The 25938-nt window shown below is 38.7% G+C and overlaps 1 protein-coding gene across 2 annotated transcripts in view; it reads left to right on the top strand.

Annotated features, from left to right (window-relative positions):
• The first annotated feature begins 484 nt into the window (after positions 1-484).
• LOC121528382 (SH3 and multiple ankyrin repeat domains protein 1-like) overlaps positions 485-25938 on the top strand; it is a 64309-nt gene continuing 38855 nt past the window's right edge. The window contains exons 1-9 of one of the 2 annotated variants that reach the window (XM_041815824.1): positions 485-982; positions 15381-15584; positions 19938-20009; positions 20102-20210; positions 20373-20524; positions 22907-23074; positions 23372-23413; positions 24036-24152; positions 24251-24328. In XM_041815824.1, the coding sequence (XP_041671758.1) occupies positions 485-982; positions 15381-15584; positions 19938-20009; positions 20102-20210; positions 20373-20524; positions 22907-23074; positions 23372-23413; positions 24036-24152; positions 24251-24328 (1440 nt within the window). Of the gene's footprint in view, positions 983-15380; positions 15585-19048; positions 19140-19937; positions 20010-20101; positions 20211-20372; positions 20525-22906; positions 23075-23371; positions 23414-24035; positions 24153-24250; positions 24329-25938 lie in introns of those variants that run through there. The other variant, XM_041815823.1, reaches the window with a different exon arrangement.

Below are 25938 nucleotides of genomic sequence, written 5' to 3'. Positions count from 1 at the left end.
TCTCATTCAGTTGTCAGCCCTGGGTTGTGTCTCAGACATACATGGGTCGCCTCCATTACCATAAAGCAGCAATGATCTTGACCTCATGTGAAGTTAAATTGCATTTCCAACTCGCTCTCCTCTGCACAAAACCTGTGATGCAAACTCACACAGTTTATATATAGCCTGTCTTTCATCAGCCTGCTATTCCCCCATGCCTTCTCAGTGCCTAAATGGAAAATGTGGACCAGCTCTGTGCTCATTCACACATGTGACTTGTAAGCGTTGCTGGTGGCTGTTTTTTTTCTGTCACTGCACGTGTCTTTCAACACAAATTCAAATTTTACTCCTTAAAGAGTTTTATGACCAAAGTTTACTCCTTTCTCTGCCTGTTTCCCACAGCATGTTTCTAAGGATGAGGCCAGTCTCATGGGATAGCCATGTTTTGTCTCCATGACAGCTATGTCACTCAGCCCTCTCTGCAGTGACCCCTGCACAGCAAAGGATGCTGGGAAATAACGAGCACTTTTATTCCGGTCAGGATGACAAAGATGGGGAGGATGAGGAGGAGGAAGAGGAGCTGGGAGGAGAAAGAAGACAAGAGGAGGGTGGACGTGACACAGAGAACGGAGGGCTAGAGGGTCTGGAGGAGGCGGAAATGACTGGAGGTCGACAAACCTGGGAAGGGAAAGGAGGGGAGGTCATGAAACCGGCAGCCATCGTGGTCGGCAGACAGAGAGCAGAGCGCCCGATAAGGCCGGGCAACCTGGGAAACCGGGGTGTGGTCTACATGTCAAATCAAGCCCTGCTACATCACCAACCAGCCAATAAGCAGCAGAATAATCTCATCTCAGCCAATCAGCAGCCTCATCACCCGGGCCTAAATGCGCTGCAGAAGAGGCGAGCTCTCATGGAGCGCAGCATGACCACCATGACCCCGCTGGAGGACAATTTCCCGACCATGATGGTGTTCCGCATCGGAATCCCAGACATCAAACAAACAGTAGGTGCATGCTCTCATCAAAAACACACCACATTTAACATGACAATTCATAAACAGTGACAACACAAACAAAAATCGACATCAGTATATATGTTGAAGATCTTATATGATTTATCTAAATAATAAAGTTGAACCAGTTTAATTCAAACAATGACATGATATCATATACACCGCCCCCTGGTGGTCAGAAAGGCTTTCTACCACGCCACACTACACTACATGGTTGCCACCTTTGTGTTTTGGTTGTTGTTCAGTGGATCCATGTTATACTTCTACAGAGCCCCATCAGAGAGCTAAAAGCTGGTTAATGCTGTTATAATAATACATATCTTATTTTTCACCTCCAAAACAGTAGCTTTATTTGCCCAAACAAATTGTAAACACATAAAGCTACTTCTGCAGACTTTCAATCCAACAGCTGTGTAAGAAGAAGACATTTGCACCACTGTAGACATGTAAAAATCACTGAAATGAAGTTCTGTCTAGGACTTTTGTGATTTTAGTACTTTAGGTGTATAAGGGTAACCTTGCAAAGCAGATGGATACGCCCATTTCCTTGTTTTTCACTGGCAAATCCATCTTGCAAAGCTCCCATCTGAACCATTTAGGCCCAGTTAGAAAGTGACAGGACCAATCAGTGACGAGGGGCAGTACTTTCAGGCACAGCAGAGTCCTGACGTAAACAAGCAGCAGCAAGAGCTGGTGCAGTTGTGGAGGAAGAGATTAGCGTGGATGCTGTTAAAGTTCCAGTTTTATCAGAACCTGACAACATTTCTTTGTTAAAAGAAGAACAAAGAACAGCAGTGAGTTGTTTTCTTAAAAAAAACGACAAAAGTAGAGTATTTACATGGCTTTAGTCGCTATCGAGCTTTGCGTTATTCATCGGTAGTTGGGCACGCACAGCTCGATAGCGGCTACGTTATGTGTTTTGTTGCTCTGATTGGCCCGTAGAGATGTGATAGACAGAATGTTCATCCAATCACACTCCAAGTTTTTTTCAAATCCTCTGCCTTTTCTCAAACATTTCCTATTGAAGCTTTCCCAGATTGATGTGTGAAACAAATCCATCTGGCGTGTCAGGTTAATATAAGGGTCCAGTAGGTTGAATTAATATCTCAGTTTTTGTTGGCCGTCAGGTGTTGTAAACCTGTATTGTCTTATAACATAATGTATCATATCATGTTGGGTCATATCGTATCATGTCACATCCTATCTTATTGTTCCATATCATATCGTGTAATCTCATCTCATGTCTTACCATATCACATCATGTTCTATTGTGTCATATTGTATATAATCATACCATATTGTGTTAGATCGTATCATATCGTAACATATTGTATCCTGTCATATTGTGTCATGTCGTATCATGTCATATCCTATCATATCAATCCATATCGTATTATCTCATATTGTATCATGTCATATTGTATCGTATCTTACCATATCCTATCATGCCATATAGTATCATGTCATATCGTATCATGTCATATTGTATCATATATTTCCATATCATCTTTCCATATCGCATCGTGCTATATTGTATTGTCTCATACCATATCGTGACGTTCTATATCATATCACATCATGTCACATATATACAGTGCTTAACAAATCTATTAGACCACCATCCAAAGAAAGGTTTATGCCACAGCTGCCCTAAATTAACAGCATTAGTAATTACCAAAATCATTTTAAATGTTTTTGCAATGGTTAATACACCAATATGTAGGAGCTCTTTGACTGAAATGATATTTTTAATGCTAAAATATAATTAATATTGTTATCCATGAATTTTCAAATTTACTGATTTACAAAATAACTAAAAAAATAGTAAAGCACATTATTATTTCTTGATTAATATGTCAAATTATAGTTATTTACTTGCATTCCTGAACAGAAAAATGAGTTTAAGTGGTTGAATGTTATGCTTGATTAATTTCTGACTTCTCAGAGAAGCCCAGTGAGCCGGCTCAAATTTGGGTATAAAAAGGTGAATTCAGTTCGAAATTCCTCATTCCTGTTCAAAATGGTAAAATGTGGAGAGCTCACTGAAATTGAAAGAGTCCGCATTAAAGCACTTCATGATGCTGGATGGTCTCTGAGACAAATAGGGAAAGACATAAAGTGTTCTCACAGTGTGGTCAGGTATTCTTTGGAGCCAATTGCTGAGACTGGTACTTCCAAAATGTGGCAAGGAAGAGGCAGGAAAGGAAAGTTAACTGAAGCAGATGTCAGACACCTCAAGATTTGAAGTACTAGAGACAGAAGGAAGACCACTGCTGATCTTCAGGCAGAGATGAATGCTTCTAGATCAGAGTCTGAGGAAGTCTCCAGAATGACCATGAGCAGACGACTAATGGAACAAGGCTTAAAGGGAACAATAGCTGCTAAGAAGCCATTATTGAGACCTGCAAACATTCAGAAATGCCTCCGGTTTGCCAGGGAGCACAAACACTTGACTGTTGATGACTGGAAGAAGGTACTCTGGATGGACGAGTCCAAGTTTGAACTCTTTAGTCAGCATCATCGTATTTATGTCCACAGAAAAGCTGGAGAACATTTTGATGCCAGATGCATTGCACCCACAGTGAAACACAGTGGAGATTCCATTTTGGTGTTGGGTTCCATTTGTGGATACGGCGTGGGCAAATTAGTCAAAATCAACGGTATCATGAACAAGAACGCCTACCACAACATCTTAGTGCATCATGGAATCCCTTCTGGACTGAATCTGATTGGTCTTGGGTTTATATACCAACAAGACAATGACCCCAAGCATACTTCAAAGCTGTACAGAGACTATTTGACCAAGATAAAGGAATCTGGAGTACTGGAACTGATGGGCTGGCCGAGTCAAAGTCAGGATTTGAATTCTATTGAACAAATTTGGGATTTAGTAGATTCAAAGATTGATGGCACAAAAGTTTAATCTAAAGCAAGTCCTTGGTAACAGCTAGAAACTATTTGAAACTCAATTACAAAAGAGACTGTGGAAAAGCACATAAAAACAATGCCAGCAAGAATGTGAGCTGTTATTAAGGCCAAAGGAGGCCATACAAAATATGAAGTTTTTTGCTTATTATATGTGAAAAAGGACTATTTAGTTGTTTGTTATTTGCCCAATAAATAACATTTTTAGTTTTAAACAAGTTTTTGAAAGATTTCTAAAATATTTATGTTATCTCGCTTTAATGACAGGTGGTCTAATAAATTTGTCAAGCACGGTACATCTTGTACTGTTCCATATCGTGTCACATCATACTGGGTCATATTGTATCGCATCATTCCATATGGTATTATGTCAGATCATATCATCTCATGTTGTATCATTTCATACTGCATTATGCCATATTGTACCATGCCATATCGTATCATGTCAAGTCCTATCATATCTTATGATATCATATCACACTGAATCATTTCATACGGTACCGTATCAATTTCAAAATTGTCTGTCTTGCAGCGTTTGTTTATCCATGCAGACAAATCCTGCCCCTTCAGGTCAATTAATCCCACAACATACACAGTGGGTTGTCTCCAGCATGGGCCAGAATTTCTACTCCTTTTTGTTGTTCTGCCCAAGATAGACGTGTCAACCTTCAGAAACAGACCTGACCAAAACAGGAAAACACACAGGAACACAGAGAGCATGAGGTCAATTAAAAAATAACATACCAGGTATAACTGCCAATCATTTACCTCATCTAATAACAACACTACATCAAAACAGGAATCAACAGCAGATCAACTGCAGATGTGCAAAGTACCATGTTGTTTGTATGTTTCCTCTTTATTCCTGCATGAACTTGTGATCTCATAATCCATCTGCAATTTGCTGAGTTGAACTTCAGAAAAAGACCCAGTGTGTGAGGTTGCACCAACAGTCAGAGCAAAACTGTGGTGTGGATGCAACACTGAGCAGACATTATGTGTGCATTATGTACAGAGGCTGCTGCCCTTGAAGCTGGCAGCCTGGGTTCATTTCAGTCTGTGGTGCCTTTCCTGCATGTCATTCCCCTCGATCTCACCAGTCTCTGAAACCTTGTCCAATCTGAGGCAGTAAATATGATGTAAAAAAGAATGCTGATATTGGACAGGCTGATGAACAAACAACTACAAAATAGCAGTGTGGGAAAAACTGATAAAAGCATGAATGCTTTAGAAATTCTCATAAAGATATAAAAGATAAGGTGTGTTTAATTTTCTACTTGCAGGAGAAAGGGGAAAAGTTAGTTTTAGTTTCACAGACAAAACACAACAACAAAGAAAATCACTCTAAAGATCATGTAAAGAAGAAGCTAAAATACATGTATTGGAGGATCAGCTGGTTAAACAGTGACTTCAGATCTCTGTTTTTATACTTATTTTCTAAAGCAGATCTGAACAATATTGGTCAGACTGTTTCATCTTTGATTGTGAGGCTGTGGAGCCAGAAGATAAAAAGTCTCTCTGATTTACTGCCTCAAAGAGAGGAGCTTCAATTGGACAACACAATTTCAGCATCTGTAATAGTTCAGATGACTTAAGGGCAGAAAAGCATTCAGCTTATATAACTTTTGCTCTAATTCTTTTTCAATAATATACAAACTAAACTTGTTACAGCTTTTTTTTCTTTGAAAATCTTGTACTTTATCCGAATTAAAACTCTCTAATAATGAAACAACATCTGCAGGCATTTAGATTAGTGACAAACATTCAAAAAGTGGCAGAAGATCTATGGTGACTCTTTATGACTCAGCATTACACAAGACAATAATAAGCACATCAGACTACTTTTGTAGTTTCTTAATACTTATGATTATTGTAACAGAGTTGGTGTTAGATGAGGTGAGTAACAGCATTTTAATGATAGACACCACAAAATATTCACAATAGTTGGTATATTTACAGTTAAAGCCCGTATGAGGAGATGTATAATGACTAAGAAACAAACTGAAATCAGCACAGACACACATGAGCTATAAAGCAAACAAGGCCATCAGCGAGAACATAGCTTTTTCTACATTGTTATTATTATTACCTGAAATAGACACAGTGGAGTTGGTGTCCGTTTCAGTAATTTTCTCTTAACAACACAAATGCGGAGATTTTAACATTTATTTGTTCCCCATAAACATATAGTATAAAGGGAATATTTACCAAATATTTTTTAACATAGCACACACCCCTGGCTCACGTGGGCGACACAGCTGGAGCGCACACACAGTGCTGTCGCCCTGGTCCTCTGTGGTCAGAGAGGAGCTTTAAGAGGAGAAAGTCCTCCAGTATTCTGAAACTTTTGCCCTCAACAGATAGAAGCCTGAGGTCTACACTATGAACATGTTAGCGTGCGTTTCAGTGAAGGTGTGTGCGTGAGTGTCGTGTTTGTGTGTGTCACTCTTATGCAGCATGAAAGCAGACGAGGATGAGAGGGGAGCAGCCGATGCTGCTGCGTAAAAGACACACGAATGGTCAAAGAGAAAGGGACGATAGGAGAAAGAGTGACAAGGGGAGAGGAGATCATGATGGAAAAATTAAAAAACAAAGATTGTGCATGAGTTTCAAATCATGAAATATATTCTCTGCACAAGACAAGCTGTCAGTGTGGCTCTGTGCTCTGGTTTTAAGAAGAACAGCGGTCCAGGTTGGAGTAAACTGCAGCGGTCTTACAGGCGACGTCCAAGCTAACAGCTAACGGCAGACAACACAGGACAAGCCCACCGCCATGATTGGAAAGCCATGCCGAAACAGACCTGGAGTAAAGCGAGAACATTTTTTTTCTGTCACAGAAAGCTTTCTTGTATTGAATAGACTATAATATATGTATAATATGTGATCTTTTATAATAACCAGTTTAGTATTGTTTTCTGTCAAGAGAGCTGCTGCTCCTACTGTCTGCGCAATATTGATTTTGCAAGATAGATTTTTCCACGACGAGTACTCTCGTGACATTTTGATCTCGCAAGATCTCGTGGCATGAGATCTCGTCACACCCCTAGTGACAATGGGACAGGCTGAATGTTTGTATGTCCAACACTTCCACATAAACATCACATATGATGTGAGTTATTTCAATTTTGGAGAAGCTGCATATAGAAGAAACAGACAGCAGCAGGTTGGATGTATTCAAACTGACAATTTGAGAAGATGTCTAAAAACAATTGAATTTGGACACTGAAAGATTAAGAATTATAGAAATTTATATCTGGGATTTTAACTTGAATCAGTTTATCAAGCCTCTTTTTGTTGCCACCTTCCCCAAATGATTACTCCTACAAATCATAACCAGTGAGCCCTTTCCTCTGTGTTCATCTTCCATTTTTCTGCTAGGAGTTTCCTTATTAAAGCTGAAAAAATGCAAACATGTTTTCTTTCCAAATTCAGTCATTTGCATTCCTAAATTAGAGATGCCTTTTTCGCTGTGGCGTTGACTCTACATCTGTTTCAAATTAATCCCTGAGAAAAACCCTTGGGTACTTCATGCATGCCATTTTTACTTGAGCCAAACAGTGTGCACAACTGTGTAAGCACATCTCTTATTTCAAAGCTTTTTTTAGTGCAGCCGTCCCAAAATCCCAGAGATGAATCTCAAAAGGAAGCAGGGATAAATGCAGAGCTTGACTTGTGTTAAACAACCTGCAAGGGCAGAAAAATTCTGTCGATATCAATGTGTTAGCATCTGCCCTGGGTCAGCTCTGGTTATAATTAGTTCCCAAAACTGAAGGTAGTATCAATTCACACTTACACTAGCATACATCTGTACAGTGGCTGGAGGCGAGAATTGGCCAGCCCACACATACAATATCCAGGTGAGAACAGGGGCCACACTGTTACCCCTCCCCACATCTTTCCTCCTTCATCTCCAACTCCCTGCACATGCTGATTGTTCTACATGTCAGCTAATCTGTCCTCAATATAACAGTAATTGCTAATTATCTAATAGGTTTTTAATGAGTTTGGGGAGAGCTGAGGAAGTGAGTGACACTGGAAAGGAAGGGATATGTTTAAGGCATCTGTGCTTCTTTGGCTGAGACCACAAGTGTCTTTTTCAGCTTCTACACCTCCAAAAATCCCTCCATAGCTCAAACCTCACAGCTGACATGATAGTAAAGAGACACAGATGAATATTTACCCTCAGTAAAAGAACTGTAAGACTGAGGGTGTTCATGACCAAAAAGGCAGCATATATAAATAATAGTAAAAATAATATATATTATGGAGATTTAACCATCCAGTTTAAGTCAAGAGCACCATGCTGCAGACAATGCGCACCACCATACCTCACCTCCATACCGGAGGTTTGTTTTCTTCTTGATGCTGCCACCATATTGCCAAAGGCAGGTCCACTATGCAAGGCAATGCAAGTGGATTTCATGCCCATGGGTGACTGGGTACACACCTGGTGCAGTTGACCTATGGTTAAGCCACGCCCCTTCCACTCACTCGAAACAATGAACATTCACTGACAGACGCTATTGCAGTTGTGACAGTAGGAGACATTTCACAGGAGGCCAATGATGATTTTTGGAGACCGAAAGATCACATATCATCTAGAAGTCACCAAAAGGGTCTAAACTACGCATTGGAGGGATATATTAATCATTTTATTGTCGAGATGGTTGATAAAAGTTAAAAGCCAAAATTTACAGGTCCCAGTGCAAACGTGATAAACCACATCTCGTTGCCATCACAATCTCAAACCACAAGATAGAGGATCAGCATCAAAGTGCCACTGAAGTTAAGGTTTTTGGCTCACAATATGACAAAAATATAATGACCTTTTTACCATCTTTACCGAGAGTGTCTCTCCGTTAGTTTGGTGCTACAGTATTTACACTGAATCATTCAGCATAACGTCTGCCAACCTTTGTTATCTCAGCTTTTACAGATAAGTTCATGAAGCTAAGCTCCAGAAGTCACCGTTAGTTTAACTAGAGACCTTTGGACAACAGCTAATAATGATGCACGATCACCAAAGTACAAAAACTAGAACAAAAAAAAAAAATGCCAACGAACTCCCAACAAACAACGTGACACAACAAACAACGCAGCTAGGAGCTAACGTTAGGCTAACTTTAGCTAACGTTAGAGATGTTAAAAATAACTTATATTTCTTTCCAGCAAAGTCACAATATGTTGCCTCAAATATCGATAAAATCGATGTTGGCTTACCTTGGAACAGATGTTAATTTTATCTATGTTGAGTTGATGTTGTGGTCTACTGCAACACCTTTATCCAAAGAAGACACTTTTCTCGGTTTAGATGTAGCTTAGGAAAGGGTAAAAAATACACTCCGTCACCCAGACTCTCAGGATACCTTGTGCTGGAGTCGCATGTACCCCATGAACACCGTTTCACCTTTTTTAACTTAAAATCTCAAAGAAAGCCTCATAAAACCGGACAAAAACTGACTTTCTCCCATTCATTTCAATGGATGTCCGAGTGTATTGGAGTGTATATGCACTGTGATTGGCTCATCGCGTTTGAGGGCGGGACTTAGCCATAGGTCAATTTAACCTGACCCTTTTTGTTTTTGAAAAGAAAACAACTCACTGCTGTTCTTTGTTCTACTTTTAATGAAGAAATGTGGTCAAGTTCTGATAAAACTGGCGCTTTAAAAGCATCCATGCTAAGCTCTTCCACCAATTGAACCGGCCTCTTGCTGCTGCCTGTTTCCGTCACAACTCTGCCGCGCCTGAAAGTACTGCCCCTTGTCGCTGATTGGTCCTGCCACTTTCTGGCCGGGCCCAAACGGTTCAGATGGGAGCTTTGCAAGATGGATTCGCCAGTGAGAAACGGGTGTATTTATCTGCTTTGCAAGGTTACGTGCATATATGTTTGTGGTGGTGGAGGTAAATATACAGCCCTCTTCTCTGAGATTCAGCTTCTACTGGATCCTTATGGTTTAGCAGATGTATTACTAGTTGTGCTGTCAGGCAGAACCTCAGAGGCCTATAATTTTAGGAAATAGCAATTTAAAATACTAGGCTATATTATTATCATTATTATTATCATTATTATTATCATTATTATTATGCTTTGCATAATGTCAGAAAGTTGCCTTGTGTGGATTATAAATTGATTTACATTTGTTGTCATAAAATAATGATACCAAAAAGTATTTTATATGTTTATTTTATCAATACACTGCGCAAATGATAATGTGATAAATCAGTGAGTGCAACATCGTTTGACACCCCAACACACCAAAAAGCAGAGGACCATATATTTACACATTTACACAGACCTAGAGCAGCTAACACTATATATTATATTAACCCATGCAACTAATTCACACACAAAAATTATTAAGGGATAGCATAGTTAAATAGCACCCACGTGAGCTTGAGCTAATGTTGGCTGTTTAATTGCCCACGCTTATGTGAGTTTGGCAGTTTGTCCATCAAAACAAATGAGCATCAGAGGAGAATTCAGTAGCAGCCCGCTTCATTTTATTTAGGGAAATAGTTTGACTGGTTTGTATTTCAGGTAATCAGTTCAAATGATTTGGTTGAGGAGGCCAACATGCTGCAGCCAGCTACTTTGTTCAAAGAGAAACTACACAGCTGAGCTGGTTCCCTTTATTGGATTTAAGGCCCTGCCTATGCATGTAACAATCAGGAGTCTGGTAAAGAGGGGGTATTTCAACAATAACATTAGCTCAACCAGCTGATTCACCTCATCTAACAGGTCATCAACAATTATATGAACAAAATTATTATAGTCAGGGCCACCCCTGGCCAAAGTGAGGCCCTTAGCAGACTCTGATGTGAGGCCCCCTGTGTAAAATAGAAGTCAGAGAGAGCAGTGTCACTTATATCCAGTAGATATTATATCAGACATATATATTCATATACATATATAGACGTATATCCATGCATATATGCAATAGACACATTAGTGTTCTCTCCCAGGGATTAGCCAATCAATCTCTCCCTCTCTTACACATGCACATGAACAGACATGCTTTACATCTCACTCATAAGTACACGCTTTCACGCACACGCATTTCCTCATCCTGTGGTTTACCTCCCAGGGACCACCAAGACATTGCTACGGCAACGGGTGCCTGCCTTCACTAATGAACTGGTTGCCATGCCAATAGAGTTGGCTACACTATCAGATAGTGCAACCTAGCGGGAAAGGGGAGGGGAAGGGGGGAGAGAGGGGATATGAAAGTGTGCTGAGCTGTGCAGTTTCACTTACACTTCTCTGAAATAGAACAATAGCGTTGATGCATACATCTCATGCAATGCTTCAGGTCAGCTCTGCCCTCCCTCCGGCTACGAGCTTTAATAAGACAAAGGACAAAAAGATGGTCTTTCACTGGAAATGCAGGAAATGGAGTAATGGACAGTGCACAAATCACCATGAAATCAAGTTAGGCACACTGCATACGCATTAAACACCAGGGTATTTTTCATTGTGGCCCCCAGAGCCTCTGGTGTATCACATTCAGACGTACAGTAAGAGGAAAAAAGAGCTTTTCTCTCCAACTGGTTTGCTCTTTCTCCTGTGGATTGTGGTGCAAATCTGACATTATGCGTGCAGAGATCAAAGACAACATAACCAAAGGGAAATATTTATCCCAGTATAGGATCTGTAGTTCATGGAAAAATAAAGTGGTGTGGAGATAAATATGAGCCAGACTGGAGTATCCCGATAGCACACACTATGAGGACAGCCTAAGTCATCTTATTTCCATGAGGATTAATTATTCAAAAGTTATGCATTCATATTCTGCACACACCACATCTTGTTCCTTCATCTTTCACCAACTGATCTCAGACATCATCCTACGTTATAAAATCCATAATATTATAATGTCATTGTCAGATATTAAACCAAACTGGAGAAATGTATCTGAGATTAAGTTTAGATGCCATTGTGTGCATGTGCAGGCTTTACAAAACATTAATCAACACTACAAGAAAAAAATATTTGATTTATTTATTCTCTGTTTAATTACTTTGTTATATTTTCCCAAAGACAGATTCTTTGGAGGTAATTTTCTTATTTACCTAAAACAAATATGTTCATACATATATACATATATACACTATAAATACACCAGCAGGGGGCTCACAATTAAAAAAGATGAGTAGTAGAAGTCCTTTTTAAATTAATGTAAAGTGCATATAAAAAATACCCCAGATGTTTTACCCTTTCATTGGTTTAATAAATCAATCATGGTCAATATTCCCTTAACCTAAAAAAGTTACCAAAAAACATCTTAAATTTCAAAGTCAAAACAGAGTTCTACAAATCAATATCAATTAAATAAAAATATGTAATGTTGAATAAGTGACTGCATAAATATTCACCTCCTTTAAAGTGACCGACCTCATTCAACAGAGGTCAAGCCAGCTGGTACTAGTAGTCTCACAATAAGTGAAATGTGGATCCCCGAGTGCAGTGAATGTGTCTAAAGTGATTGTAGTATAAAGACACCTGTTTCTGGAAGGTCTAGTCACCGGTTAATCTAAATGCCTGGCTACCATTATACCATGAAGACAAAAGAACACTTTAAGTTGGATTGGAATGGAAAATGTTATCGAAATATGTAACCTGACACAGCAGATGGATTTGTTTCACACATCCATCTGGAAAACCTCCCATAGACAGTGTTTGGGAGAGGGCAGAGCCTTTTAAAAAAAACTCAGGAGATGATTGGATGTACGTTTTTAAATGCCAATCAGAGCAACAAAAAACGTGACGTCATAGGTGTGCACCGCTACCAAGAAAAACTCCATAGAGAACTGCATAACGCGAACCATGGCGACTGTAGAAGTGTCAGTACACGACTTTTGTCATTTTTGAAAAGAAAACAACTCACTGCTGTTCTTTGTTCTTCTTTAAACGAAGAAGTGTCATCAAGTTCTGATAAAAAATGACACTATAGTAGCATTCACACTAATCTCTTCCGCCATTCGGTAACGACTCCGCTGTGCCCAAAAGTACTGCCTCTTATTCCTGAATAGTCCTGTCACTTTCTGACGGAACCCAATCTGTACAGATGGGAGCTTCGCAAGATGGATTCACCAGTGAGAAACAAGGAAATGGGCGAATCCATCTGCTTTACAAGGTAATAGGTCAGGGGATGGATACAAAAAAAGGAAGGAATATGGCTCATGTGTAAATCTGCCTAGATCAGGCTGTCCTCACAAACTGAGTGACTGTGCAAAGAGTAGTGAGAGAGACACCTATGACTACTCTGACAGAGTTATAAGCTTCAGCAGCTGAGATGGGAGAGATTCTGCATACAACAACTGTTGCCCGGGTGTCACCAGTCAAAGCTTTATGGAAGAGAAGCAAGGAGTTCACTAAAAGGTATGTGGGGGACTCCATGGTGCTTTATGACCATCAGACAAGATGCTATGTTTGGTGGACACCAAACACTGCACATAACACAAAAACACCATCCTCACTGTGAAACACAGTGGTGGCAGCATCACACTGTGGGGATGCTCCACGGCAGCCGGCCCTAAAAGGCTTGTAAAGGTAGAGGGTAAAATGAAACAAATCCCAGACCTGTACTTGAAAAAAAGATGTTCAAGCTTATTACCTGCGCAATTTAACAGAGCTTGAGCCGTTTTGCAAAGAAGAATGGAGTAAAATTGCAAAGTCCAGATGTGGAAGCCTGATTGTGACCTACTCACACAGACTCAGTGCAGTGATTGCAGCCAAAGGTGCATCTACTAAATCCTGACTTAAAGGGGGTGTATATTTTTCCAGTCATTTATTTTACATTACATATTTCAATTCAAGGTGACATCAAGGAGGTTTTTTGTATTTTTTTGTTCAAAAAAGCCAAACTATATTGACCATGATTGATATATAACATCAGTAGAAGGTCTTTATTTGGTTCCCATTTATTACAGGCATAATAAATATTTTCTGAAACGAAAAAAAAAAAAATCTAATTCTGCTGTATTTGACATGTCAAATGTTTGAGCATCACCAGTTCTCAGAGACAATAATTTTTCACTCTATTTTTGTGTGACAATTAGCACCACTGTTTAGAAGTTAGATGCCTTTGCAGAGTGGCCTGAATGCATGTGAAGGGTAAGTTTCCCAAACTGTCTGCATGATTTAGCTTCTGGGGGTTTCTGCGTCTGTGGGCAGCGATGCTTTTGGTTCTGTTGTGTAGTAAAGGGTGCACTGAACTATTCCTGTGTGTTTTATAAATTAGACTGTGTCTTTTTTTAAAGAAACAAAAATGTATATCTTTGGCTTATTGCCTTTATTTGACAGAACAGCTAAAGAGAGACAGGAAAAATCAGGGAGAGAGAGGGGAAAGACATGCAACTTACATGCGTCAGGATTGGGATTCAAACCTGCGACCAGTGGAGGAATGCCGCCACGGGATTCTGCCCCAGCTCTGCCAACTGAGCTAAACCGGTGCCCTGGACAGAGTCTTCTGATTCATTTGCAAAGTGTTGGTGGCCGTAGGAGCTGTGCAATCCTATTTTGAATCAATATCACATTTTTTGGCTGGAGCCAAGTTGACAGAAACTATAACGGCAAACACTTGTGTCTATAATTGACTAATAGTAAAACCTTTAATCACTGATGTCTCAGGGAATGTCTCTAACAGGATAGTGTGACATTATTCTGTGGTGTTCGTGTTGCGGCCTACAAAAGGCTGAGAAATGATATGAATGAATACGCTCTGACACGATACTTCCATTCAGCAGCAGCAGTAGCAAGAATTTAGTAAAATTCAAAAATGTTTACATAGTTATAAAGTTTCTCTTGGTTTTGAAGCATTTGCATTTCCTCTATCACTGGATTATTCACAAAATGTATTCATTTTAGTTTCACTTTCCTTTATACGAGCAAATAAAATAAAAACAGGCAAATAAAATTCAGTCTGTCACATTTGTTTAGTATGTGCAGGGAGAAGTGATTTATCGAAGGAGAGTTTACGTAAATCAGAGAGAAGGAGCATGTGTTTTGTCTCATGCCAGATGTGTTTATATGAGAATGACAATTTGATTCCAACCAGCAGCTCCTTTCCCTCCTTTCATTCTCTATTCTATCATCCTTGTGTCTGACTCCATCCACTGTCCTATCAATACGGCATAAAGCCCCAAAATAAACCTTTAGAGTATAAGTATGTTTAATGACATGGCAAATTGAAAAAAATCAGTAAAGGTTCTTCTCTTATGACCAAATAATTAACTAACCAACTCACTCACTCACTCACTCACTCACTAGCATTACAAAAGAGCACTATAACATCTAATCCCAGAAACTGTGTAACTGAAGTCCAGACTAACACCTAAACACATAAAAGTCCTTTCTAATTTTTTACATTATAGAAAAACATTTTTGCAGTCATTCTCATTATGACCCATTTATAATCAATGCATCTAACCTCCAACTGACTTGTCCTCATTGTTTGTCTATCAGAGGTGTGTCCAGTTTGACCCAGACTGCACCGTGTGGAACGCTAAGCAACAGATCATCTGCTCCCTCAATGAGTCGCTGTGGGACGCCTACAACTATGGCCTCTTCCAGCCAGCTGGAGATGGACGGGATGCCAAGTTCCTGGAGGAGGAGAGGGCACTGCGAGACTACTCACAGACCTATGAGAAGGGGGTGCCTTACCTGGAGGTAAGGGTCATACCCAGGAATGTCAGATTTACTAAGTACATAATCTCATGCCAAGAGATGTAATAATGTAATTCTGCATGCAGCATGGATAGATATTTTTACTTAATGCAAGCAATTTATGCCGTATTTTTAATGTAATATCTTGAAATAAGATTTTTATGGACTTTTCTGGTAGATATGGCTTATATTATGTGTATTTAGGTATTTTCAACCAGAAATTAGGTTAATGAATATGGTAAGGTATGAAGCTTTGCAGTGTTGGCCTTAAAGCTGAAAAATGTTCAGTGTATTTAGTTTAGAACTATGAAATAAAAATGTGAACTGCATATATTTTTATGGAAAAGAGATCACTGTAAGTTCCTCAGCGGTAACAACTGCTGGGACTTTGTGCACGCTTCATCTTCCTGATAATTTTATAGAATTCTTAGTCTGAGTTTTGTCATCATTCATCAATTTGCTCTAAAAAAACACTACATCCTTGGACCACGTAGCCAAGTGGTTATGCCTGCAACATTCACATACAGAGGACTTTTCCCCACAGTTGGATAAGATTCATATTCCAACCTGCGGCTTCTTTCCCACAGGTTTATAAGTCATTCTCCTGCCTCAGTTTCAGACTCTATCTACTGTCCTATTTCATTAACAAAGGCATAAAAAGTCTAAAAATGAAACTCAATAATAAACTTAACTACCAAAAGGCTATGTAAAGGTAGTGTACCTGTATAACCTTTTGTAGTTTCTCTGTAAACTGTTTTTCATTGTTTAAACTGTGTAGTATTCATAGCCTTTTTAGGGTTCTTCCAGGATGATCAGTCCTGTGAGATAACTCAAGACATTATTGAAAAAAATAACATCACAGCCTAAATGCGTTCTCTTAATATTCAATATTCAAATAATTTACTCTCCTTTTATGGACTTATTTTGTGAGATTACGTCCAATATGAAATTCTCCTGCTGTGATAAGATGATTCCACAGTGCCCTCTGGTGGCTTTGCAGCTGTACATGCTAAGAGCAGGGTGGGGCAGAAAAACTACCCTGCAGTTTGGCTCCAAACCAGAGTTTGCACATTGTTGACAAAGTTCCAGATGAGGACACGTCCCTTTACTGATTCGACCTTGTCACTAAGTTCTGCTCCTCTGCAGGATGTATCCCCACAGCTCACTGACTGCATGTATTAAACACACAAGAGAGGAATAATGAATTAGGGGAAATGCATTAACAGATCATTTCTTGGATAGAATAATAGTCTGGGCACTGGTGATTGTATTTCACCGCTTACCAAATGGCATGTTTTTATTTTATCGTACATCTGAAGCCAGATTGCTGGTATTCCCTGGTCAAACACATCCGGTGTCTGAAATAAACAGCTGCTCTCTGGCTGTCTGAGGTGTGATATTTGGTTCATCTTTACTGTCAGCTGCTACACAGGAGCTGAGATTTCTCCTCTCATCTCCACACATCAGAACTTGTGAATGGTTCATAACAGCTCAGTAATCATGCAGACACACAGTCAGGTGGTTTGCAGTGACGCAAATTCCCAATCAGAGTGGACAGGAAAGGCAAAACCCTGCTGATCTCAGTTTTCAGATCTTTTTGATAATGTTTATCTGTGACTAAAAAGGCTTTAGAGGACTGACATCTTTTTATGCTCTTCTTTTTTTTTGTTTCTGCTGAAAAGATAAGCTCTGAAGCACTTACATGACCACATAAGAACACTGTGGCAAATTAAACTTGTACTGTATGTATGATGTAGACTTTGACTGACAATGAATCCAGACCAGAAATGGTTGTTGGATTTTATTGATATTGCAAACATGGAATGCTGGGCAGCAGAAATGCACCATGCTAAACCTGATAATGTAACACATTGGTTTGATACCATAAGTACTCTTAAGGCTTTACTATCAACAGCTTTATTACTTTTTTTGTCCATCCTTGGGGCCCTTGGGGTGGGCTGGGTGGGTATCTGGGACAGGTTGGTCAGTGGATATGGGTTGGATGAGGTGTATTATATATTATTTTACTTTTGTTCTATGTGTACTTGTGTTGGGATGATTGAGAAAAGAGGGATAGGGTTATCTTGATTTTGCATGCTTTCTTTTGGCCTATTATTCATTGATCCTCTATTCAATATTGCTGAATGTGTATGCAAATAATCTCTCCCTTCTGTATATTGCTTCTAATGGGACAGAACACTATGTACAACCTTATTATATACTTTCTTAAAAAATGATTTAAAAAACTGATTACAAAAAGAGAAGAAAAAGTTTAAATTTAACACAATGTTGAGTAATCTTTATTGTGCAGTGTGTGTATGAAGTGTTAAGAGTTACAAAAATGGTCAGTTCAGCTACAAGAATGAAAATGTCATGTTCTGACTAGCAAGGTTCATTTCTTTGATTATCATCTATTTCTCTCTGCAATTATACATCATAACACTCTTGAGAAAAATATTTTTTACTTACCTAAAAGATTCTGGGCTTCTGAAATGACATTTGGGGCTAAAGCCCTATAAGCCACCTCCTCGCTCCGCCTGTGGCACTGATCATTACTATTCTGCATTCAAAATAATTGCAAAATAATATGTTTCAAGGGGTGCTGAGATGATATTTAAGGGCTCCCCCAAAACAGTCTGAAATCACTTATTTTTGTGGTTATAATAAAACTGTCCTGTGTCTTTATTTATAACTTTCTTTTTTATTTATAAAATGACAGCTCCATGTGCTTAAAATACAGCTAAAAGCTTTATGTCAAATTTGGATCAATTCCCTCCTTTGATTTATATGAGATGGAAGCTATTCTGATTAGTTATTGTTCAGTTAAACCTTGTCAAAAATCCTGAAGAATAAACACCAGACAACCTGTGAAACTTTTGGTTTGTTGTCTTTATTTTTTAAATTGCTTTAATTGGTGACAAGCAACTGAACTATTTAACTAAAGTTATGTTACATGAAGTCAACTTGAGTTACAAATTGTTCAGTTATAATGAGTAATTTAATTTTAGTAGGACTATAATTTTCTTTTTAGAGACAGGAATCAAATGGATTTTAAGGGAGGGGAGCCCAGGCAATGATTGGTTTGATTCACCAAGCACACCTGAGAAAAGGATGAAGCTTTAATAATTATACTGAGTGACCACAAGGGGGTTCTCTCACGCTCTCTCGAGATGGCAGGTATGGTGATCACGGTTGCTATGGCTTTTCCCTAATAGCGTGGGCTCAGGTGCATTGCATCAGTAGCACCATAGTAGTTTCGCCATTTAATCTTTTTTGTTTTATTTACACCTTTGATTAAGCTTCACCTAACAAAATGTTTTAAAAGACACAAATTCAGTAGCAGTAGTTGTAGTAGTAGTGTGAGAGTGTTTACTTGTGCCTGTATGTAATTTGAATGCGAGGTTCCCTAATAACTCAACAATGGTTCTCTAAATTTATAAGCATTTTAGCACTTCCGGTGTCATCATCTCGAGGTCTGCCGGATTTTTGAAGAAGTTTTTGGTCAGAACTATGACTGAAATTATGTCTGTGGTAAAGACCATGTAAAGCGATTCAACTGTAAGTTGTCCATACATAACTTTATGCAGTATATATGTTCCTCGCTTGTGAAGTCTAAGCTTGTTTCACGTTTTTCAAAAGGAAGTCGCTACCAAGAGGCTAGCTGAGCGTTGAAACAACGTCTTCACGTTGAACACTGCAACTCGTCCACCTGTCTGCTTTTCACCCGGTGTATGCTTTCAGTAAAATTAAACCGACTCAAACTCAGTATTTGTTTGTCAAAGCAAGAAGAAAGTCTTTTATTGAAGAGGCAAGATTGCATTTAGCAGTTGGAAACTTAGCGGTGATAACTAAGAAGTCAGTCGACCATGGTGTTGTTCCTCTACAGTCTAGTAAAGACGTTTTACTGTGGCGTTCAACATTTAGTAAAGTAGTAGACATTTTTAAAAAAAACAATCTTCAGGAACGAGACTTGTTAGTGTCATAAACTTTTTCACCATGTAGTTTATTTTCAGTGTATCTAAACACCCATGGATAAACTACAGACTACAAGAAAATAACCCCAAGGCTTTTATCCGTAAATCCCACATGATGCTAATTTCCGGGCTGACCTTCAAAATTCGACAGTTTGTCACTCTATTTATTCCAAACCATTATAATTACATGATTAAAGACAAATTTAATTTAAAAAAAAAATCCTCAAAACAACACCGCTACCATTATAAAAGCCCACAATGAGTATAGATTTAAAGAACAAAGAGTGATGTTTTCATTTTCCCTCCATGTTTTGTGATAAACTGAACTGTTCTGCAGTGTGATGAATCATACTTTTCACACTTTAATTTTTCTACTCCTCAGTTTAGGTACAAAACCAGAGTTTATAAACAGACAAATCTGGATGAAAAGGCTCTGTCCAAACTCAGCACGAAGGTATTTCTTCTTGTGTCTATTTAACATCACTACTCCACTGTTTTCATCTCCACATACTGACATCCTTCTCCCTCCTCCTCTGTCTGTCTCAGGCCAGTCTGAAGAAGTTCTTGGAGTACATTCAGACTGGAGCGATCGATAAAATGGCAAAAGTCCTCGATAAAGGTCTTGATCCAAATTTTCATGACCCTGACAGTGGAGGTGAGTTTGCATCAACTATGAGATTACTGCATTGCTCTGAGTTTTTCCAAGCCACATCTAGGTATGATGTGAAATTAACTGAGAAGCAGAGGGATGATTTTCACTTTCACTGACCTTTTTACCTGCTGTCTTTCATGACCCGTCCCTGCTTCTGTGGGTTAGAGACCCCGCTCTCTGTTGCTGCCCAGTCTGGCCTGTCGGTGGAGGGCATCAGGGTGCTGTTTCAGGGTGGCGCTCATTTGGACTTCAGAAGCAGAGATGGCCTGACAGCAGTGCACAAAGCTGTCAGGGCACAAAATCATGCTGGGCTGCTGGTAAGGACCTTGAATCAAAGTCGCAAACAGTATTCTCAAGAAGGATAAAATAGTTTCTTATCTTTATTAGAGCTTACATAGTTGGAACATTAAATTCAGTAAAACTCTTTCCTGTTGTACTGAAATACGGTAAACGACTGGTGTAAATGCTGCAGGAATTAGGGCAAATCATTACACTACAGAAGGTTTAAGTAGTACTTAAATACTTCAGACAAAACAATTGTCGCTGTTGTGAGTGTTGACTGAACTGACAGAGTACTTGCACTTTGAAAACAGAGGATTTTTCCTTTTAGGAATTCTTGTTCCTGTCTTAGTTTCTTTCAAAGACAACATATCAAAGCCTCTTTAACTGCTGACAACTTCTTAACATGACACAGCTTTGTTAGAGTCTCTTTGCCAGGAAATATTTTACTCATTTTTTTGTCCGTCTCAGCTGCAGCTTCCTCATGCAGCATAAGTAAATCTGCTGGTATTAGATTTGATCTATCAAATAACTTGTGATACTGTACAACTGATCTACACATGGATAGATTTAATTATATTAATTTAGTATTATTGTATTATTTCTTTATGACTGGACTGATCAGCAGCGGCATCAAGACTTGGAGAAAGTCTGATCTCTATTCTTCCCTCTCAGTTTGCATGCAGGGAAAGATTATATACACCCACACGTGTTAGAAAACTATAGCTATTTCACATTGTACTTATAATTTTTTTGTTTAATTATTAATTTATTTTACACAAGTCTACACAAAAATGCAATGCACACAGAGAAAATGTATCAGAGTGTTTGTGGGTGTACTGGAAACGTGTTAATGGCTCATATGGATCTTATAAATTTGCAGTTTAGTTAAACATGAAAAATAAAAACCCAAAATTAAAAAACAAGAGATGTTTTTGTTACAAGGAGTTAGGATATCTTATGATGATTATTTGTGATCCAAATTCAGTATGCCTCTGTATTTTTTTTTTTTTACAAAAAAAAAAATAATTAAGGGATGCACAACATGGATTTTTGCAGATATTATAATACACCCATATTTCCAGAAATTTCAGCTGATACCAATACTGTTAAATGAGCACATTTTTTTCTTTTTTAATATCGTAAATGCCAGCTCAGACGACACGACTTTGGCCAGATTTTTGGCAGCTCATTATCAAACATCAGGCCTGACTATGACAAATGCCCTTGTAGTTAGATATAATCAGTGACACATACAAGAAGCTCCTTGACTAGACTGGCATGTCAGAATTTTTCTTACATCATCTTCTAGCTTATTTTCTTTACATTATCACATTCATACCTCGAGTTCTATCTGAATGAGAGTTAATCCATATTGTGCTCCTCTTGATTCATTGGGTTCATAATTGTTTCTTGTTATCTTCTTTTCCAAGCAAAAGGCTGCAAGCACATAGAGCGCGTTTGTTGTATCTACTATGATTGACTCTCTTTGACCTGACGACCTGTGAACTTGCACACAGTCGTGGAGACAGTGATGATGTCAGCATTTGATGAGTGGTCCAGATCACACTTGTAGAAAGGCCAGTCTGTTGGCCGAGACAAGACAGGCACCAAAAAGATTGTGTAGTCTGAGCCAGCCTTAAGTCTCTAAGTTTCTCATTGTCCAGTTGGTATTATTATAAAGGTTTATGTGTTTTAGAAACTGGCATGTGACAAGACAAACGTTTTTTCATTCAACAATGGATGATAGATGTATCTTCTCAAACATAGACATTCAGTAATTTAAAACATGAACATGAACATTGTATGTAAAATAGACTTTTAACAGTTATAGTAACCAAGCCTCATCCCCCTTTTTAAGATTTATAAACAACACTGTAATGATAGTTCACTGCTGATATACCAGCTGTAAACATAGGCAGACTGTTTCATATCTGCTGATACAGATATCATGCAAAAATATAAACAATACAACAATATCACCAACAATTCAACAAAATTACAAACAAAACAACAACATTACAACAGTATGAACAAAACCATGAAAATAACAACAACTTTACAAGCAATGCAATGAAATTTAAAAAAAACTAAGAATTAGGAACAGTACAACAAAGCTACAAACAATCCAATGAATTCAAAATTGATCAGAAGAAATGACATATCATTCCTTAAGAGAACTCCTGAATATTGGTTGGGATTTTATAAAGGGATATTTTTTTTATCCATAGATTGAAGATGATTTTTAGTCTGTCCAGTTGGATGATTATGACATGAATTACTGTCAACATGATTTCCAAATACAAATGGGGTAGTAGAGCCAAGTGATAGAAATCCTTATAGACAAATTTACTGATAAAAGCAACACTAATGTCACTCGTAACCCAAAGCTGCATTTTATATTGTATTTTCTCTTTTAGGCTCTTTTGTCTCTCGGAGCATCTCCAAATTACAAAGACCGCTGTGGCCTGACCCCGTTGTACCACACTGTACTGACAGGGGGCGACACCTCCTGCTGTGAGACCCTGCTGTATTACAGGGCCAGGATGGGGACAAGGGACGAGAATGGCTGGGACGAGTCTCATCAGGTACCAGAGGACAGCTGAATATCTTAGATTTAACATGAACTCAGAAAATACATGAACAAATCTTTCCGTCGACTCCCTCATGGTTTCCTTTCATATTTTCATGTGAACCGTCGTCTGTCCCTGTCTCCTTTCATGAAAACTTCTGTGATCCACCATTCTGTCGTTTCTCCATCTTATCTCTGTGCTTTATGTCCTCGGTCTTTCTCAGCATTTTCTCACCTTCCTTCTCCTCTGCTCCGTCCTCACTCGTCTCTCCATCCTCTCTCTGCTCCCTCCCCTCCTTGTCTCTCTCCATAGCACAGGGATGAAGAGGAATTTGGAATGGAAGAAATGCATAAGGTACCCTTCATCCTCCCATCTCATCATCCCCATCGGCCTTTATACTGCAGATGAACATATGTTTCCTTTAATGTGTGCAAATGTGGGTCACCTCGATCTGAGTCCAGTTCAGAGAGAGACTCTCATACTGTCTCTTTCTTACTGTAGATATGGGTGCATTGCCCACATTACATCTCTGTGACTTTCTGTTAAATTTGTACTGTGAGTCCGTTGTCATGGTATTTTATTTTGGTTTTACTGTACCGTGTGTTATCTTTCTTTACTTTGTACATATCTTGTGATATTTTAGTCCCTGCAGAGAAATATGAGGAAACTTCTCAGGCTGCTGAAAGCTCATTTCAGTTTTTTAGATGTCTTTCTTTTTTCTTTCTTTCCAACCATAGTGCATTGTAACTGACTTGACTTGTTTTTCTGAAAAGTAATTATGAATCTAATTGCAGATGTAAAAGATATTATTTTCCTTTCCTTTAAGGGAAGTCTCTTTTGCATTATCTTAATCTTCTCCCTTTAGTGCCTAATATGATTGAAGAAAAACAATCCCATATGAAATCCTTTTAACTTGATTCCTCTCTCCTGTACTCATACTTTGTCAATATTTCCATCACACTCTTGATATTAAAAGGCATGCCAGAACGGCTTTGCCCAGCACTTGGAGCATCTGCTGTTTTATGGGGCGGACACCTCCTCTCAGAATGCCTCAGGGAACACTGCACTTCATATTTCTGCCCTGTACAACAAGGCAAGTATGAAAACAGATTCTCTATATGGAATATTATTACCATAATAATGACAGCTGTTTTTCCAATCTGGCTGGTGTAAACCTCTCTCTTCTCTCAGGAAAGCTGTGTCCGTGTTCTTCTGTATAGGGGAGCAAATAGGGAGGCAAAGAACAAACGTGGTCAGACACCTTTCCAGGTAAAATGTTTGTCGGTTGATACTCTTTACAGTACTTTTATGAGAGGAAATTGTTTTAGTAACCTTTACTAAACCTGACACCACAGATAAACTGTTCCGTATAACCATTGTATAAGACATATTTTACAGTCCTCTGGGAATCTGATGGGTTTCATTATGGGAACTCATATAATTTGGGGATGGCATGACTTTTCACAAAATTCTCAGAAGGTGATTGGGTAAACATTCTGTCTGTCACATTCATTAGAGCCAATCAGAGCGACAAGACAAGATGAGTTAGTAGGCATGCCTAGCTCTGATAGTAACCTGAGCTCCACAGGAAGACACCGTCATACATTATGAATGGTGGAGCTTGCTGGTGGATAAAACTCATGTCAAGGCAGGTCAAGAGAAAAGCAAAACCATCTTCTCTGCAAACAAAAGCTTTCTGTGTGGTTCTTAGCTCCTCTTTCAATGAAGATATTTTCCAAATTTGATCAAAACTATTGCTAAAGCTACATCCAAGCTAATGGCTCCTCCACCATCCATTGTATATATTAGGGCTTAATGATTTGGGAAAATAATTGAATTTTTTCCACCAATATTACAATTGTGATTTGATATGCAATTATTTCTTAGGTTCCTCATTTATGTATTTTCCAACAAACACAAACAATGAATCATTCTATATTACAACCAACACAATACTACACTAAACTGAGGCTGAACAATTTTGAAAAAAATATCTAATTGTGAGGATTTTGACTTGTATTGCAAATTGGATATAATTTATTGTATTAAAGGAAGTGATCATATTTATGTCATTCTCATATCTAATCAGAAAAATTTACAAAAATGAAGAAAGTAGGACTTTTCATAGACTATTCTAGAAGAATGGCACTTGAATGATTGCATGATATGTGATGTATAACATCTCTGCTGAAAAGTTTTCAAACTGGTATTTTGACACAAATTTCAAGTTAAAGAAATATTTCAACTGCTGTGATTTGAAAAATGAATTGCCCAGCCCTAGCATATATTGACATACAGTACAATTAAACCCTGCCTTCGTCTATCCAAAGTCCCGCCGAAGCAGGTCTGGTGATGAGCGAGAACATCTCTTCTGCCATGAGAAGCTTTCAGTGCAGTTCTTTGTTATTTTCTTAGTAAAGAAATGTGGTCCAGTTCACATAACTGTTGCTATAAAGTACTGTGCAGAAAGCTACCTGAGAGCACCATTAAGTGTGAAGGATTGACATAAACCTGGCCTTGAGCTGAATGTCCTTGCATATTATGAGGGGGCAAATAATGGAAAATAATTTGTTGAAAAAAATAAGTACACTTCTAGGGCAGAGAAGGGGTAGATATAGCAAGTAAACACAGTGTAGGGTATCGTAGGGGCAGGTAGTAGGGTTACCATGACTCCCTGGTCATGCTGTGGATGTCCCAAGGGCCTGAAAACCACCACAGGTCTTGGCTGAAAAGACAAAACGGATGCCATCGAGCTTGACCTTTGCTTCTGGCACTTGCAAGACACCCGTGTGTGTGAGGTTCCATTATGTTTACATTTGACCTCCAAAATCTAATCAGTTTATCTTGAATGGATGTGTATGCAAAGTTTGGAAAAAAAA

Source organism: Cheilinus undulatus, linkage group 20 (assembly GCF_018320785.1).
Source record: "Cheilinus undulatus linkage group 20, ASM1832078v1, whole genome shotgun sequence".
Lineage (NCBI taxonomy): Eukaryota > Metazoa > Chordata > Actinopteri > Labriformes > Labridae > Cheilinus > Cheilinus undulatus.
Note: the sequence above shows the minus strand (reverse complement) of the source record. Positions and strands in the feature narration are given on the sequence as shown.